Source organism: Haliaeetus albicilla, chromosome 15 (genome assembly GCF_947461875.1).
Source record: "Haliaeetus albicilla chromosome 15, bHalAlb1.1, whole genome shotgun sequence".
Lineage (NCBI taxonomy): Eukaryota > Metazoa > Chordata > Aves > Accipitriformes > Accipitridae > Haliaeetus > Haliaeetus albicilla.
The window spans coordinates 6,950,019-6,965,870 of NC_091497.1; the positions used below are offsets into that span (position 1 = coordinate 6,950,019).

At 35.6% G+C, this 15,852-nt stretch overlaps 1 protein-coding gene across 19 annotated transcripts in view; it reads left to right on the forward strand.

Moving 5' to 3' along the window:
• Positions 1-15,852, forward strand: part of DOCK9 (dedicator of cytokinesis 9) — a 136,795-nt gene that overhangs the window by 68,806 nt on the left and 52,137 nt on the right. For all 19 annotated transcript variants that reach the window (XM_069802411.1, XM_069802429.1, XM_069802417.1 and 16 more), the window contains exons 14-27: positions 694-776; positions 1,216-1,338; positions 3,154-3,233; positions 3,316-3,503; positions 3,626-3,691; positions 4,305-4,397; positions 4,679-4,802; positions 5,183-5,304; positions 6,677-6,763; positions 7,407-7,496; positions 11,923-12,038; positions 12,141-12,210; positions 12,351-12,476; positions 12,606-12,677. In XM_069802411.1, coding sequence (XP_069658512.1) covers positions 694-776; positions 1,216-1,338; positions 3,154-3,233; positions 3,316-3,503; positions 3,626-3,691; positions 4,305-4,397; positions 4,679-4,802; positions 5,183-5,304; positions 6,677-6,763; positions 7,407-7,496; positions 11,923-12,038; positions 12,141-12,210; positions 12,351-12,476; positions 12,606-12,677 — 1,440 coding nt within the window. The remainder of the gene's footprint in view (positions 1-693; positions 777-1,215; positions 1,339-3,153; positions 3,234-3,315; positions 3,504-3,625; positions 3,692-4,304; positions 4,398-4,678; positions 4,803-5,182; positions 5,305-6,676; positions 6,764-7,406; positions 7,497-11,922; positions 12,039-12,140; positions 12,211-12,350; positions 12,477-12,605; positions 12,678-15,852) is intronic.

Here is a 15,852-nt window from a genome sequence, read left to right on the forward strand (position 1 = left end):
AAAGAGAAGCCCACTGCTCTGTCAGGACCTTCTGCTTTAGCTGAAGTGGTTCAGCTCTGTGTTGAACATCTCAAACTAGTGGGTTTCTAGCTCTGGTTGTTAAACATGTTGGTTCTATATAATGGAATTGTTTAGTCACTTAAAAGTTAACAAAAACAAAATTTAAAGTTTTAATGAAAACAATGTTGCAATGTCCATCCATAGGATTGCCCATATGATCTTCCTATAACTCCTCCCCATGTTCTGTGTGTACTTGTAATACAAGTATTGCAGAGTATTTTACTATTTACTTTGCAGGAATGTGTTCTGGTACAGGGTGTGTGGGGGATGTTTTTATCTGGAGTCACAATTTTGTCTTAAAAACCAGTTGAATTTTGCTCTAGCTTGCGTATGAGTTTTGTAATAATAATAATTTTTTTTCTTGCTTAATTAAATATGTATTATCAGGAGTGTAGATGGGTCTGTGTTTTCATCCATGAAATGCTGTGAAATCAGCAGGCCCTGCTTAACCTGAAATGAGTTGTTAAGAGGTATTTTCATTTGTCTTTCACTTGCATGCTTAGGATTAATCTTCTAAAGAAAATTTTCCAATTCATATCAGTGTCAATATGTGGTTTTGGTTTTTTTTCTTGTGTAGTAAAGGTGCAAAAAATGCAGCTTTTAAAACCTGGTTATTTCTTATGTCCATTGCAGGTTGCACAGAAAGTTTTGAAGAATGCTAAGCAGGCATGTCAGAGATTAGGTCAATATAGAATGCCTTTTGCCTGGGCAGCTAGGTAAGGACAGATCTTGTCAATCTGTCTTTTTTCCTAACTTTAACATTATTTTCTGCATCTCACTTCTTGTAAAACTTATTGTGCTATTTACATTATTTCTTGTTTTACTTTCAATTAACCAAAGATTTCCGACAAACAAACTTACACTTCAGCTGGGTAGTAGGAAAAAAAGTTATAAACATTCATTGTATTATTATTCAAACCATTGAATATTGCCAACTGTTTTCTATTGTCTGTATTTTTTATTTTACTAAGAATGAAATTGTTCACACTTGATTTGTTAGACTGAGCTATGTTAAAACTTACCTACAATGACAAGAGTATTAAATGCCTCATATGAAGGATGGTACAGTATTTTCTAATTTGTAGTAAAGAAATTTCCTGAAGTGAATTCCAATGCTTTCATAAACTCAGCTGAAAGCAAGATTTTGACTTTCAGAACGCTGTTTAAAGATGCCTCAGGAACCCTGGACAAAAATGCAAGATTTTCTCCTCTCTTCAGACAAGACAGTAATAAACTTTCAAATGAAGACATGCTGAAATTGTTAGCAGATTTCAGGAAGTAAGTCTAATTTCCCCACTTTAAAAACCAAAACCAAAACAACCACACCCCAACCCATCCCCCCTCACCCCCACCCTCCTGGTCCCACCATTTTTTGTTATGGTTTTGAACTGGAGCATCTAATCTTTTGATGTATGTATTTATGTGTTTTTTCACTTCAAATGGAGAAGTTGTATATACATAATCAAGGCCCTCATACAAACTGCAGATCTTTCCTTTGCAGTGTTTGGGGGCTACAAGCAGGACTGAAGTATTATGCCATGTCTAATGTGCAGTAAGCATCATACCTTGAAGTAGCTCTGTGTTAGGAGTTATGCTTGCACAATACACTCTTCTGGTTATCAAAGGAAAACAAGTATGAGCATAAATCAGATGTTCGCTGACTTTGGACAGAGAGTGCTAGCTCTCAGGGAAAGGAATTCAAGGCATTAGCAAGTCCACCTTCCTTGGGAGTGCATGTGGCTCAGGATGCCTAAATAACAGAACGTTGGTCATCCCTTTTTACAAAGTATTCCTAAAGACTGCATCAGTTTGTGTGCAAGGCTTAATCTCCTACTGACAGATGACCCTATTAATAAACTAGTTTGAATCCCCTTTCTTATTAAATAGGATGTAAAATAATAGAGCAATCTTTGCTGCTTTGCAAAGGCATTTCCGCTTCTGTTATGGTACAGTTAGCTGGAATTGTATTAATCTGAACAATCACCAATTGCAAAAGGCTTGGGCTATAGTTTCTTTATTTTATTCTTGATACTAAATCTGATAAGGGGATGAGGCTTGTGATAGATACTTTAATTCCAATTTAGCAAGCTGCTTAAAGTTTCATTGAAGTTTACATAGCATGGAAATTGGTGTATACTGATACTCCTTGCCATAAACAATGTTATTGAAACTGAAACTAATATAGTAAATTAGCCTGCCACATCACTTTACTTTGTGAATTAAGGAAATGCTTTTGGTTATTTCAGCATCCTGTTTGTGGAATTGTGTACAGTATTTCACAGGAATTTTATTAAGAAAGAGATTGTAATGTCTAAGGCTTAACTATTGGAATTTGAATTCAGACTCCATCCAGAAAAAGTTGTTTGCTTCACAGCATGGGGTTGCATTTTGGGAAAATTTTGCATCCCCTTCCTCTGCAATAATTTCGAAGAGACATGCTGCTGACTGTCCTTACTAATAAAGGGTTCTGCACTGGTGTTTTAACATAGAAAATGCTCCTTCAAATCATATTTCTGAATTAGCTACATTTATAACATCTAAGAAATATCATAGTAGGCTAGTTAATTGTAAATATTTTGCAGGGTAAGTTGTTACTCTAGAAGAAGGAAGAGGGAGGAAAAAAAATTACTGAGTAGAAGATGCTTTTTGTTAACTTACTGATTGCTTTCCCCCTTTGCTCTTCCCCCAAGTTTACCCAGTTACCATAAATGCTTATCACTGGCCATTGAGATTTAAAAAGCTTACTTAATAGGTCCCCTCTTTGCTGCAAATGATAGTGAGTTATTACATGACAAACAAAACTTATCTTTAACAAAGGTTTTCATTTTGATTTAAAGAAAACCATCATGCTTTTTCTTAATCTTTCCCACGCTTGTGAATAAAGCCTTACTTTTTTTGAGAACTTAAAGGGGAAGTAAACTGTGAATCTAGGCAAAAAGCAAGAGCAGATCAGTCATCCACCCATAAACCACCTTTCCTCTCATACTCCTATTTCAGGATATTACTTTTGCCTCTGTTTCCTATTATCTCTTTTCTCTGGCATCTGATAGTTTTGCATTTAGCCTGACTTTGAGGTTTTTTTCCTTCCTATAGACCTGAAAAGATGGCCAAACTTCCTGTTATTTTAGGAAATCTGGATGTTACAATTGATAATGTGTCACCAGATTTTCCAAGTAAGTACTAATAAACACAGTTAAATGGACATTCAGGCTTTTTTCTCTTCAGTTTTTTATTGTTTTTTTAATGTATTTTCAGATTATGTTAACTCATCATACATTCCCATGAAACAGTTTGAAAACAGTACCAAGACACTAATAACGTTTGAAGTAGAGGAGTTTGTCCCCTGTATACCAAAACACACTCAGCCTTTCACCATCTACAACAATCATCTTTATGTTTATCCAAAGCAATTGAAATATGACAGTCAAAAGTCTTTTGCAAAGGTGAGTACAGGAAGACTATACATTCTTCTTTCTCAGGTTTAGTTAAGATTGTTTACATATTATATTTCTGTGATGATCCTTATGATTAAGTGTTCGGGTTTTTGTTTTAAATACTTCTTTAGGCTAGAAATATTGCAGTATGCATTGAGTTCAAGGATTCTGATGAAGAGGATTCTTTGCCTTTAAAGGTTAGTCTTTTGATTTTTGCAACTAATAAAAGAAAATAGTGAACAGTTAGCTAAGTAATATGGTAGTACTTGACAAATTTGTCTCGTTTGGGATGGCAGCTTTCTGTCCTCCTTTTGCATTTGGCATAAGACTAATTTCTAGATTACTTGCTTGGTTTTGATATAAAAGATTACTAAAGAACCCGCTGAGCATTTCATTTCTTTATATCAGCAAAAATTCCAAAAATAAACTTGTTGCAAACAACGGTGGCTTATGCGTACTCCACAGGAGGAATTTTTTAAGTTAAAACATTAAAGCTTTAGATCACCTGCAGAGCCAAGCTCTGTATTTGTTTATGAGCTACCACAGTGTATAAGAGATGCCTGGAAGCAAAGAAGTAGAAAAATGTATAGGAATTGTGAGGTGAAATCACAGTGTCAGCTCTACTGCACAGTGAATGAACTACAGATCATGTGATCCTCTGTCTGTGCAAAGGAACCAAGTTAAACACAAGTTAAAATATTTCAAATTCTAGGTGAAACAGATTCTATGCTGAGAGTGAAAGAGGATCACAGGGGGTTTTTTGTTCCTTTTTTCCTTTTTTTTTTTTTTTTTTTTTTTTTTTGTTATTAGTGTATCTATGGTAGGCCAGGTGGACCAGTATTTACTAGAAGCGCATTTGCTGCTGTTCTGCATCACCACCAAAATCCAGAGTTTTATGACGAGGTAAGCTACCTTTCTGAGGTAACTTTTACTGGTTAAAGTATTACATAAATTTCAAAAATACAAGAAAATATTTGAGGATTTCAAAGTTCTTGATAATTATTTCAGTTAAATCAGACTCCCCACTTTTCACAGTAAGTAAATTTTGGTAAGTTTTATGTGTGTGATTCTTGATCTTGCTTCAAATAACGTGTAACCTGGAATTGCTTAAGTGTGCAGCCAGTAAGGCATGTCACTGCTCTAGCTGAAGACTTCTACAAAGATTGTGATTCTTTGCCTTTTAGATTAAAATAGAATTGCCCACTCAGTTACATGAAAAGCACCATTTGTTGTTCACCTTCTACCATGTCAGCTGTGATAATTCAAGCAAAGGGAGTACAAAGAAGAAAGATGTTGTTGAAACACAAGGTTTGTACGCTAATGCTTTACTTTCAGTAACTACTGGGGAGATTTTATGAAGTATGCTTGTCTGGTAACCTGTGATTTTTGTGATCCATATAATGCTTTCTAATTGCATTATACTGACTGAAAGATTTCATGAAGCATTTGAATTTAAATGTTTCAAATGTTGTTTTAGAATGTCTATCAAATGTATGGGTTTTTTCAAACTCAGTGATGATTTATTTGCCTCTCTATTTCTAATCATTTGAGTTCAAATCATTTGGCCCTTACAGTAACATTTTTCTGGTTTATGAAGTACATATCAGAAGTGTACAGTAAGACTTTTGTAAGGGTTTATGTAAAGATTCATAACATATTTAAAATTACTTGCCTTTCATGTTCCGTAGTTGGGTATTCTTGGCTTCCTCTAATAAAAGATGGAAGAGTGGTGACCAATGAGCAACACATCCCAGTGTCAGCAAATCTTCCATCAGGCTATCTTAGTTATCAGGAAGTGGGTGTTGGAAAGGTATGTTATATAAAATTGCTCTAATCTTTCAAAAACAGCTGTGGAGAGAAAGTTTGGTTGTAATTCCCCAGTTGATAAGATTTAAGTAATTTTCTAGTAATTTTTTTCTTTTATAGTCAAAATGGAGTGCTTTGCGAAAACCCAAACAGAAATGGGAGACAAAACTTATGACTAAATTCTGACTTTTACAAGAATTTGAATCAACCTGCCCTAATAAGTTTTTTGTTTAAATTGTTAAATACTTATTTCTATTATTATTTAGCTGATGCACTTAGGAAATGTTTAAGTTTTATTTTTTGTACTAATAATTAACTAGAAGCTACAGTAATTTTTAAATATATTAAACTATTTTGAGTTTATGAAGATATGCAAATAATCTGAAGTCCTTTACTAAATTTTTTTTAGCATTTCATGCTGTCTCCTTTCAGTAAGTCCTTTATTCCTGAAAAAGTCTTACTCTCACATCTTGATTTTTGTGATCTTTATACTTCACTGGTAAAATTTATGGTTGTATTTTTCAAAGCAGAAAGCTTGCAAAATTGTAGTAATAAAAGTGATACCGAGGAGGATACAAAATGTAAAATGTGATAGGGGATTTGACTAAGAGAATGAAATGCAGAGACAAAATTGACTCATTTTGGAGGAAGAGGCCTAAAATCAACAGCAAGATGTGCTGCTCTCCTCCTATTCTACCACCTTTTTTAAACTCTGCTGTAAGCTTTCCAACCATCGTCTCCTTTACATCTTTCATCTTTTCACATTGTAGGTGTATTCTTTATGCCTCTGCTGTTTGTCTCTGCTCATGCCCATGGGTAGAAGGTTAGGACCAATATGACCAGTTGTAGATCTAGCAGTAAAATCTCTCCCTAACTGGTTGTCAGGGTATACAGCTGAGCATTCCCGTTCTCAGTTCTTTGGAAATGGGATGGGAAGGAAGCACTGGCTGCTACCTATCAGTGACCTATGTTAAGGTTTATACTGTTTCAGTATCTGTAGAAGTTCTTGTGTTATTTTTCTCAGAAAACTAGTAGATATTTCTCTCTAGTCAGATGTTTCTTTGCAGAGTTGTAGGGGAAACATGAAATCTGTGACTTTAGAAAAGCAATTTTGTTAGCCACTGAGGAAACTACTGTGGGGCTTTTAAAAAACATTTTAAGCTTCATAAATGCTTTTGGTAATACTGCCTGCATAATTTTCCTTTTTTTATGACTTTACTCATTACACACATTTCTTCAACCTGATTTTTTTGTTTTGGTTTTTTGGTTTGTTTTTTTTTTTTTTAAAAACTGTTGTTTGTGGTACTATAAATAAATTGTTTTACTCTAGTATACCGCTACATTATTTTACTTTTCTTCTGCATGTGTGTGTGCAGCATTCTGGTCCTGAAATTAAATGGGTAGATGGAGGCAAACAACTGTTAAAAATATCCACTCATCTGGTGTCAACTGTGTATACGCAGGTGAGTTATAATACAAATTAAACTAGAGAAAGTTTTAGGAATAATGTGTGTTTCTTATATGTGTTTTACAATATTTGGGAAGATTCTTAAACTCAGTATGCTGATCTCTTACTTTTTTTGTCTCTTGGACACTCTGCACGGTATCTCTCCTTTCACATCAGCTGTGAAAAATAGCAGATCTTAAATGGAAGCTACTCAAAATGTGAGCCTTTTGTCTATCATTGTCATCCATTCCAATCTGAAATTTCCTGTTAGATGAGAGGTCATAGTTGTCTGAAAGCTATTTACTGGCAAGTCTACAAAGAAATGAGTCTTGTTATAGCTGCTCATAAAAACACATGTTATGATTGGTTGGGATACCTAACATTAAGTATGCTATTTTCTGTATGTTGGTTTGAAGCAAATATAGGTAGTGTTTTGTATAATGGGTATTCAAAAATAACTGGAAATTTCTTATGTGTGTTAAAAAAATAAATCAATGTTACATGTAGACTCAATTAGTCTTTGGAGTACTGCCCTTCAATTATTTTTTAAAATTGAATCTGTGGACACATATATGAATTTCTGTATATAAATATTTTTAACGTGTTCTGTTTCAGATTGTGGATAGTAATGTTTGACTTGTTCTTTTTGTCTTTGACAGGACCAGCACTTGCATAATTTTTTTCAGTACTGTCAGAAAACAGAGTCTGGAGCTCGTGCACTAGGAACTGATCTTGTAAAATATCTTAAGGTATAAAATGGCAGTGAATAACAGATTATATTATTTATTTATACTTTTTGCAAAACCTAGGCACTTCAGACATTTTCTAGGTCTCATTAATGGGATATGCAGTATAAAAAGAACAAAAATGTACTTCCTGCCCTAGATAAATTTACAATTGCAATATAAGAGGAAACCATGAGGAAATAATGAGGTGGTATTGGTGATAATTTCAAAACACTAATGACTTAATTTGTCAAAATAATCAAATTGAACTGTAGACGGGAATGGTAAGGAATGATGACTCTTGATTTTTCTAAAATTTTGCTTGGGAGGTCATCATTGTTATTGATCTAATACTGCAAAAGAACTGTAGACATAGAGTGCATGGTTTCCACAGCAATTTTGTCTTAACCAAGTAGGCCAGATTTTTAATATGAAGACCAAAATTCAGTCACCTTAAAATCTATGTAAGGTATCACAAGTAACTCCTGATTTTCTTAGGCACAACAGAGTTTATTGTTGTAATTGAATACCATCAATTAATAAAACTGGACTGTCTACTCAAGGCATTCAAGTAAGAACTTAACTATTGAATGTGGCACACTTCTGAACTGGACTTGCTTTGTGACCTTGCATGTCAAAACCATGGCTCTGCATCATCGTCCTTGCCCCAAGACTTCTGTGATCAACTTTGGTACAAAACAGGACACAGTACATTAACAGCAGGAAGATGGAATAAGTCTATCTGGAAATAGTTTTTTTTTAATATTACCATTTTTTACTGACAGACCTGTTTCTCAGTCTTCTATTTGTGCTTATCATTCTGAAATTTTGCAATCCCAAAATGTGCTGCAAATTATATGGCAAAAATACAACCCCTTAGATTGGATTCTGGCCATGTATCTTCGCATCAAAAGGGTAAGGCAAAGAACAAATAGTCTTGTAGCTGAACTTCATCGTCCCCCGTGGTTACTTAGAATGGGTCACTAGAGATGCCTCTCACTTGGGTTTCTGCTACTGTCATTCTTGTTTTGATATGTCATTTCTCTGTGTTTCTCACTTAAAGTATGTCTTTTGAGTTCTTGATAATTTTCAATCTGGAGCCATTCTTAATTCCACTGCATTCTGCAGCAGTAATTGTACCAAATAGTCCCCAGCTAGCTGGCAGTAACACTGAGCCCGGTAGTGTTTCAGCTTTAGAAGTCAGCACTCTGCAGTATCAAGAGGCCCTACTGGAGTTAGAGACAGCTTATGTGCAGAATCCCTCCCTGATACCGTACTTGCAAATCCTCTGTCATTGTGCCACTTTTCAAAATACAGTCTTTCTAACTGTGTATATGTGGTTTGTGCCCTGAAGAAATCTCTCCAATAGAGACAGAAGAGGAGAACCACCACTGCTTCAGTGTGTTTCATCTTGCCTTGAGGCCAAGGGGATTGTTCCATCTTTCCCCAAGTAATCCTTCTGGGACATTGTGGTCCTGCTGTCTGAGATTTCTGTTTGAAGAAGGGAACCTCTTTACCTCTCACTTCCTACTGTTTGTACTTTTCTGGCAAGGGATTTAAATTTATTGGTGTTCAATTTCCTCCCGAGTTCTATCAAAATACAAACAAAGGAATCATCCAGATTTCTAGAAGTCCTAGTCGTTTGTTCTCATTGGTGGAGCTTTGCCTTCTTGTCCTCTGCTTGTGGTTTTGAGATCAGTTGGGACACTGAACCTTTATCATTGCACTTAACCTCTCTTTTTTTATTCTCCATATAATAAAGATTATATGTTCTGAGTATCTGTCATCATGAACTAGAGGTCTCAGAGTCTGACCTGTGGCTCATTGAAGCTCTTTAAAATTGTCAGTGTCATTTCCATCACTTTTTTTCAAGGGTGTAGCCTTCCTGCTACTTGAGGTGCCAGAGAAAATGGCAGATGTTTTCTGATAGGAAGAAGGGAAGAATTGTTGCCCATTCTGGACTTCAGGGGATTGAATGTCTTTATTGATAAGTTCAGGTGAAAAAACAGAATTTGCTCTTTCTGGTGCTGTAATATAAAGCAGTTGGTCTGGGAAACAATCATATGTTACATGAAAAGAACCATTATTACTCAAATCTCTGCATACAAGTGACAAGACACTACTATTAAAAAATCAGTTTGCATACCATGGGGAGCCTCCTTACCTGGGTTCTGGCAGCAGTGACTGCTCATGTTATGAGGAATGGAATAACCCTATACTTTGTGGGCAGTTGGTTGGTTCTTACCTCAGGAACTGATGTTGTCAACAACCCTCAGTCAGTTTCTGACCTCTTTGATTCATCGGGATTCACAGTACTTTGAGAAATCTCACTATTTAAGTTTACCAGAGCTCTACTTGAATCTGATAAAATCAAAATATCTTCCAGGGACTAGCATGGTAATTTCAGATTTATCTTGCTACCCACTGACTGTCAAAAATGGCAGCTGGCTGGAATCAAAGGCTTGATTCTCTTCTTGATATTCACAATTCTTGTTAGTCTGGTAGAACAAAGTGGCCATCAGATATTAAAGTATCATTTTAGGGAAAGCTCAGAAGAACACTTCCTCAGATCACTCCAAAATCGCATCAGGTAGTTCAGTCGTAGATGATCACATATACTGTGATATATTTGGGTATCTTATTCCTTTGCTTAAACACTTAATTTATTTGTATTTATATTAATTCCAGATTAGCAAAATCTTTAGGTTCAGTGACAAGACCATGTCTTGCCAAAATCCCTGGGACAGAATAATGCAACTGCAGAGTCTTTTTATAACTCTTGCTTGTCATCAAACACCAGAACACTCTCACCACACAGTATGAACATGTTCCACACCACAAGATTAACACATCATATTGACTTTACTGCTTCTCTTCATGGTAACAGAAAACAAATGCTATCTTCTGTGCCAGCTACAAATTATGGCTATTCTCAATTCCATTGGGCCAAATTCCTGTCTAACTGGGCCCCACAGGGACCCAAATGCTTTTTACTTCTGTGTATTGAGAGCTTGTGTGTCAGCCTGTGCCTACCTATGCCAGACTTGGCCAGCCTGAGTGCTAAATGTTCTTCAAAGATGAATGTTTCAGTTCCCTAGTGACAGTTCCCTGTAGGTAATATCTATGCTATAATGGCAATGACACATTTAAATCCTTAGGATTTACTTCTCTCCACGAAGTCAGTGTGCTACTGGCAGAGTAGCTTGGGTCACCAAACCTGACAAGCATTCTCCTTTCTTTCTGCTTTTGTCCTTCCTAACAGGATTTTGTGTAAGCACCATCTGACACTTCTAATTACAGGTTTTCTGAGACTCACCTGATTCAAGATGTTTGTATGCTCTCCTTCGTGTTTCATGAGCCCAAACATCACTTAGCATCTCATAAGTTGAGCTATCTGCTTTTAGTTACCTCGATTGCTGCCTGAGAGATCAAAGGGCACAGCTACTTCTGGCAGTGTAAGTGTAATTGAATACTCAAAGGCATCAGAAGCTGGGTTATGAGTCCACTTAAGAGTCCTCCTTAAAACAGCACTTTTACCAAAAAATGTCTACATCTTGGACAAGTGTTAGCTGACGTTCCATTTGCATGTTTACCCGATGCTCTGATATTCAAGGTTTATAGAAAAGATGCTGTAGTGTGTATGATTGCTGTTTCCAAGAAAAATCACAGATCACGTAGGAAGGAAGGCTGTTTTGAGATTTGAATAGTGTGAATGTGCATACAGGCAAACATTCAAAGACAAAACAGCTACTTAACACTGAACAGAAATGTTTGAAATGTGTGTCTGTATGAATGTTCAGCAAATACACTCTTCTTTTTGTCAAACTCTCTTTAACTCCAGGGAATTTTGTGGCATAAAACAATGTAGGATGAAATGCCATACACTGCCTTTTATGTCAGGGTGGTTATGTCTATAATGTCTTTTGCATGTGATGGAATGCAAAGGCATATCGTGAAGAAGTTGAGTGGTTAGTAATGCACTGTCTCTGGTTTTTGCAGTAAGTAGTATAACTAGTATTGCACTTATCACAGGTAAGCAATATGTATGCTTTTGTGGAACTATGCTAAGTGTCTGCATTGGTGGATGAAATAGCAAAGTATACCAGGGTGTCAGTGTCAGCTTGCTGTGGTGTACACAGGTAGTCTTTTCATTGAAACATTACCTAGTATGCATTTCAATGGAAAGGTACAAATAACTACTTGTAAAATGCTTTTAATAAAACCTAATTTTTATCCCTAACTCACCTTAATGTAGAAAATATTTACCAAATATTTATGTTGAAAACTATTCTCAATTGCTTTCTGTGTAGTATTTCAAGTAATTAATACCAAATAGTGCAAGCAGTGTGTATTTTTGGAAGAAGATTAGCAGTAAATTTTATTGTTTCAGAACTTGTGATTTAAATGCCATTGTTTCAAGGGAGTTGACAGTATTACTGCTTTCTTTTAGAGCCTTCATGCTATGGAAGGCCATGTGATGATAGCTTTCCTGCCAACTGTTCTAAACCAGTTGTTTAGAGTTCTCACTAGAGCAACTCAAGAGGAAGTTGCAGTCAATGTGACAAGGTAAAGAAGTTTAAGTGCTTCATAGAATTTAAGCGATGGCTGGGTTATCACATAAATCTGTAGCTTTTTTGTAGGCTTACTTGGTTTCCGACTTCTGTTTAGGGTTATTATCCATATTGTTGCTCAGTGTCATGAAGAAGGCTTGGATAGCTACCTGAGATCTTATGTCAAGGTAGGTAAAACTAAATTAAATGTTTCCTTTTTTTTTATTTCTCTAAAAAGAATTTATTTAAATTTAATTACATCTGTTTAATTTCAATTGTTTCATACTGCGTCATACATTCATATTATATTCTGGTTTTCCTCCTCAAGTATGCCTATAAAGCTGAACCCTATGTTGCTTCCGAATATAAGACAGTACATGAAGAACTGACAAAGTCCATGACAACAATTTTAAAGCCATCTGCTGACTTTCTTACAAGCAACAAGCTGCTTAAGGTATATATGGAACTATACTTTTTACTGTATGTTCTTACCTGGTCATAACTGAAGAATAGGAACTATTTGTATTGAAATAGTTGTTGAATGCATGTGGCAATTTTACAGAACATTTTCTTTTCTCTGCAGTATTCGTGGTTTTTTTTTGAAGTTCTGATAAAATCAATGGCTCAGCATTTGATAGAAAACTCTAAAGTGAAGGTATGTCAACTTTTTAAAAAAAAAAGTTATCCTAAAGAGAATTTGTATAGTCTCTTCTTTCTCCATTCACGTATTTTTGTTGCATGTTAGAAGAAAGTTTTATGTATACATGGTTATGATTTATATATAATAACTTTATTTGTAATAAAGGGAGGGAAGGAGCAAAACAGCAGGAGAAATCAGTTGAAATATTAGATAGAAAAAAACTACAGGGCTAGATTCAACATTACTGTAGAAGAATAGAACCACCTTAAAATCCATAGAGTAGAGCGGTCTGTGTAAATCATCAGACTCTGTAGTAAGATTTCTTAATACTTATGGTACAATGAAGCTGGAAGCAATAGATAACACTGTGGACTTTTGTTGAGGTCAAACCCCAGCCGGTGGCTCAGCCCCACACAGCCGCTCACTCACTGCCCCCCACAGTGGGATGGGGGAGAGAATCAGAAGGGTAAAAGTGAGAAAACTCGTGGGCTGAGATAAAGACAGTTTAAGAGGTAAAGCAAAAGCTGCGTGCACAAGCAAAGCAAAACAGGAATTCATTCACCACTTCCCATGGGCAGGCAGGTGTTCAGCCATCTCCAGGAAAGCAGGGCTCCATCACAGGTAACCGTTACTTGGGAAGACAAACAGCATCACTCTGAACATCCGTTCCCCCACCCCTGCCCCTTCTTCCCCCAGCTTTATATGCTGAGCATGCCATCATATTGCATGGGATATCCCTTTGGTCAGTCGGGGTCAGCTGTCCCAGCTATATCCCCTCCCAACTCCTTGTGCCCCCCCCAGTCTCCTCACTGGTTGGGTGGGCTGAGAAGCAGAAAAGGCCTTGACTCTGTATAAGGACTGCTCAGCAACAGCTAAAACATCCCTGTGTTATCAGCACTGTTTCCAGCATAAATCCAAAACACAGCCCCATACCAGCTGCTATGAAGAAAATTAACTCTATCCCAGCCCAAACCAGCACAACTTTGATGCAAGTACTACCCAAAAATATGTGGGCTTTTTCCAGAGCAGTACAGTAGCTGTGATATATATAGTGTGAAGAAGGCAAGTTTTTATCGATAACTTCTTAAATTATCTAGGGAAGTGTGACAACTACCATTCGTTTAGGAGTTTTTAGAATGCAGATATACGCACAAAGGGTTTGCAGTGCATGTAGTGCAGTGCATCCGTTTGCATTTAAGATGTCAAACTCCTTGCTTGTTTGAATTAATCAGCTGTTTGGGAATTCCTCAAAATTTCTAGCAAAAAGAAAAGACTTACAACTTTTTCTACTACTAATCAATAGAAATACTGTTAATTCAAACCAAAGTAATAAAAATATTCATATGGACTTTTTTCTCTTTTTCACTTTTTTCCTGTTTCATAGTATCTGTTCAAAATAATTCAGGATCTTTAAACATAAATTTCCATTATTGATTTGATGTTTCTCAAAGGAGTTTGTGCTTCTGTTCACCCTGTGAATGGCGTATTTCTTATTTCACCCCACTATTTCAAGCTTATTATAATCCATTAAATTAATTGTATTAATTTAATTAATCAATTCAACTGACATGAAAGTGGAATTTTAAAAAGCAGAAAAAACTGCTTCTTATTTAAAGCTGAAAATGTTCTAGATGCTTCTGGAATTGAATTAAAATTTTATAATTTAAAAATTATTTTGCAGTATTCAGCTGTGTGAGGATACAGTTTTTCTAATTACAGAACGTGGTGCATCTGGGCAAGCTTTGCAAAACATGGTGTGTGTCAAACTTGAATAGCTTGAGGAAGTTTTCTGTTGGATTTGGTAGGTGATACTCTGAAGAACAACACCATGCAGTTTTTGCTTGGCTAAACAAATTTTGTATAGTTTTTCCTGATTTTAACAAACCTACAGAAGTCCTCACAAGTTTGGAAACAGCATATTGGTTTAAAAAAAAACTTCAAAGAAACCACTAACTTGCTGTCATGCAAACCCATTTCCTTATTTTAATTATAACTTCCTTACGATAGGGATTACAATTTTAAATTGAGATCAGATGGTGGTTAAAATAAGTACAGTAGAATATCATCTTTTTTTAAAGCAGGATTCTGTGTAAACAAATAAAAACCAAACGCAATTTACTTTTCAGAATGACTCCGCCAGTGTCCATCATTTTAGTATCTTCTCTCATATAATCTGCATCTCTTGTATAGTGTGGTTTGCTACCATTGATGAGCATTCACATTACTACTAGTTCCTGATTTTTTTAATAAATTTTGTTGTTGTTATTATTTCTTTCCTCCAGAAGTGCTGTACTGACTCATTTGCTCAAAGCTAATTTGTCTTTACTGACCCATGTAATCCTAATAATAAATTATATTTGAAGAGCACCAGCATGTACTTCTGAGGAACAAATTAAATTTAAGACAACTTTCATTTTAGGGAAAACAAAGTTGGTAAAGGAACAGTGTGTCAGTTACAGATGCCTGGGACTGATTTAATTACTTGTTGTTATGGAAATACAGTGTGAATTGGGGTAGGCATAACCATTACTATTGCTCAGAAAGACCTCCATCTCTTTGACGTCCAAGTGACCTAAGTAACTATAAGAGAAGGCACTGATTATTTTCTTTTTTTAGTAGTAACAACTGGTAGCTGAGACCTAATGGCCTCAGGTTTGCTGTACCTGAAAGATTGAGCAGTTCATTTTATGGTTTACTATATGCTATAAATTACATGCCGTACACACTGTGTTCTTTGGAGATTGATTTCTAAGGGTTGTTATAAATAAGCTTAGGATTTTTATTAAAATGCACCAAAAGATGTAGGCAGGAGACAATTCACTATATGTTTATATTTCTGAAGATTGGTCTAGGAATTATGACCTTTCTGTAAGTGATATTTTACATCAACTTGTTGCATCAAATTTTGTCTATTATATGCGGTTATATGATCATATAAATTCTGAAGAAGTCTTGTTCATTTTAAGCAATCTTTCTGCCCTACAAAATTCTTTAGGTAGGCTAAAAATTTATATAATTTTATTTTAATGCATGTTTGCTCTACCTCTTAACATCATAATTGTAAACACGCATTTTGTAGAAGGTGGGCTGAGAAAATACTGAGCATGGAAAGAACATGACTCTTTTCAAAGAAAGTACTAATTGCTAGTTGCATTTTATTTATGGTTCCAAGTTGCCAGAAAGAAGTAGA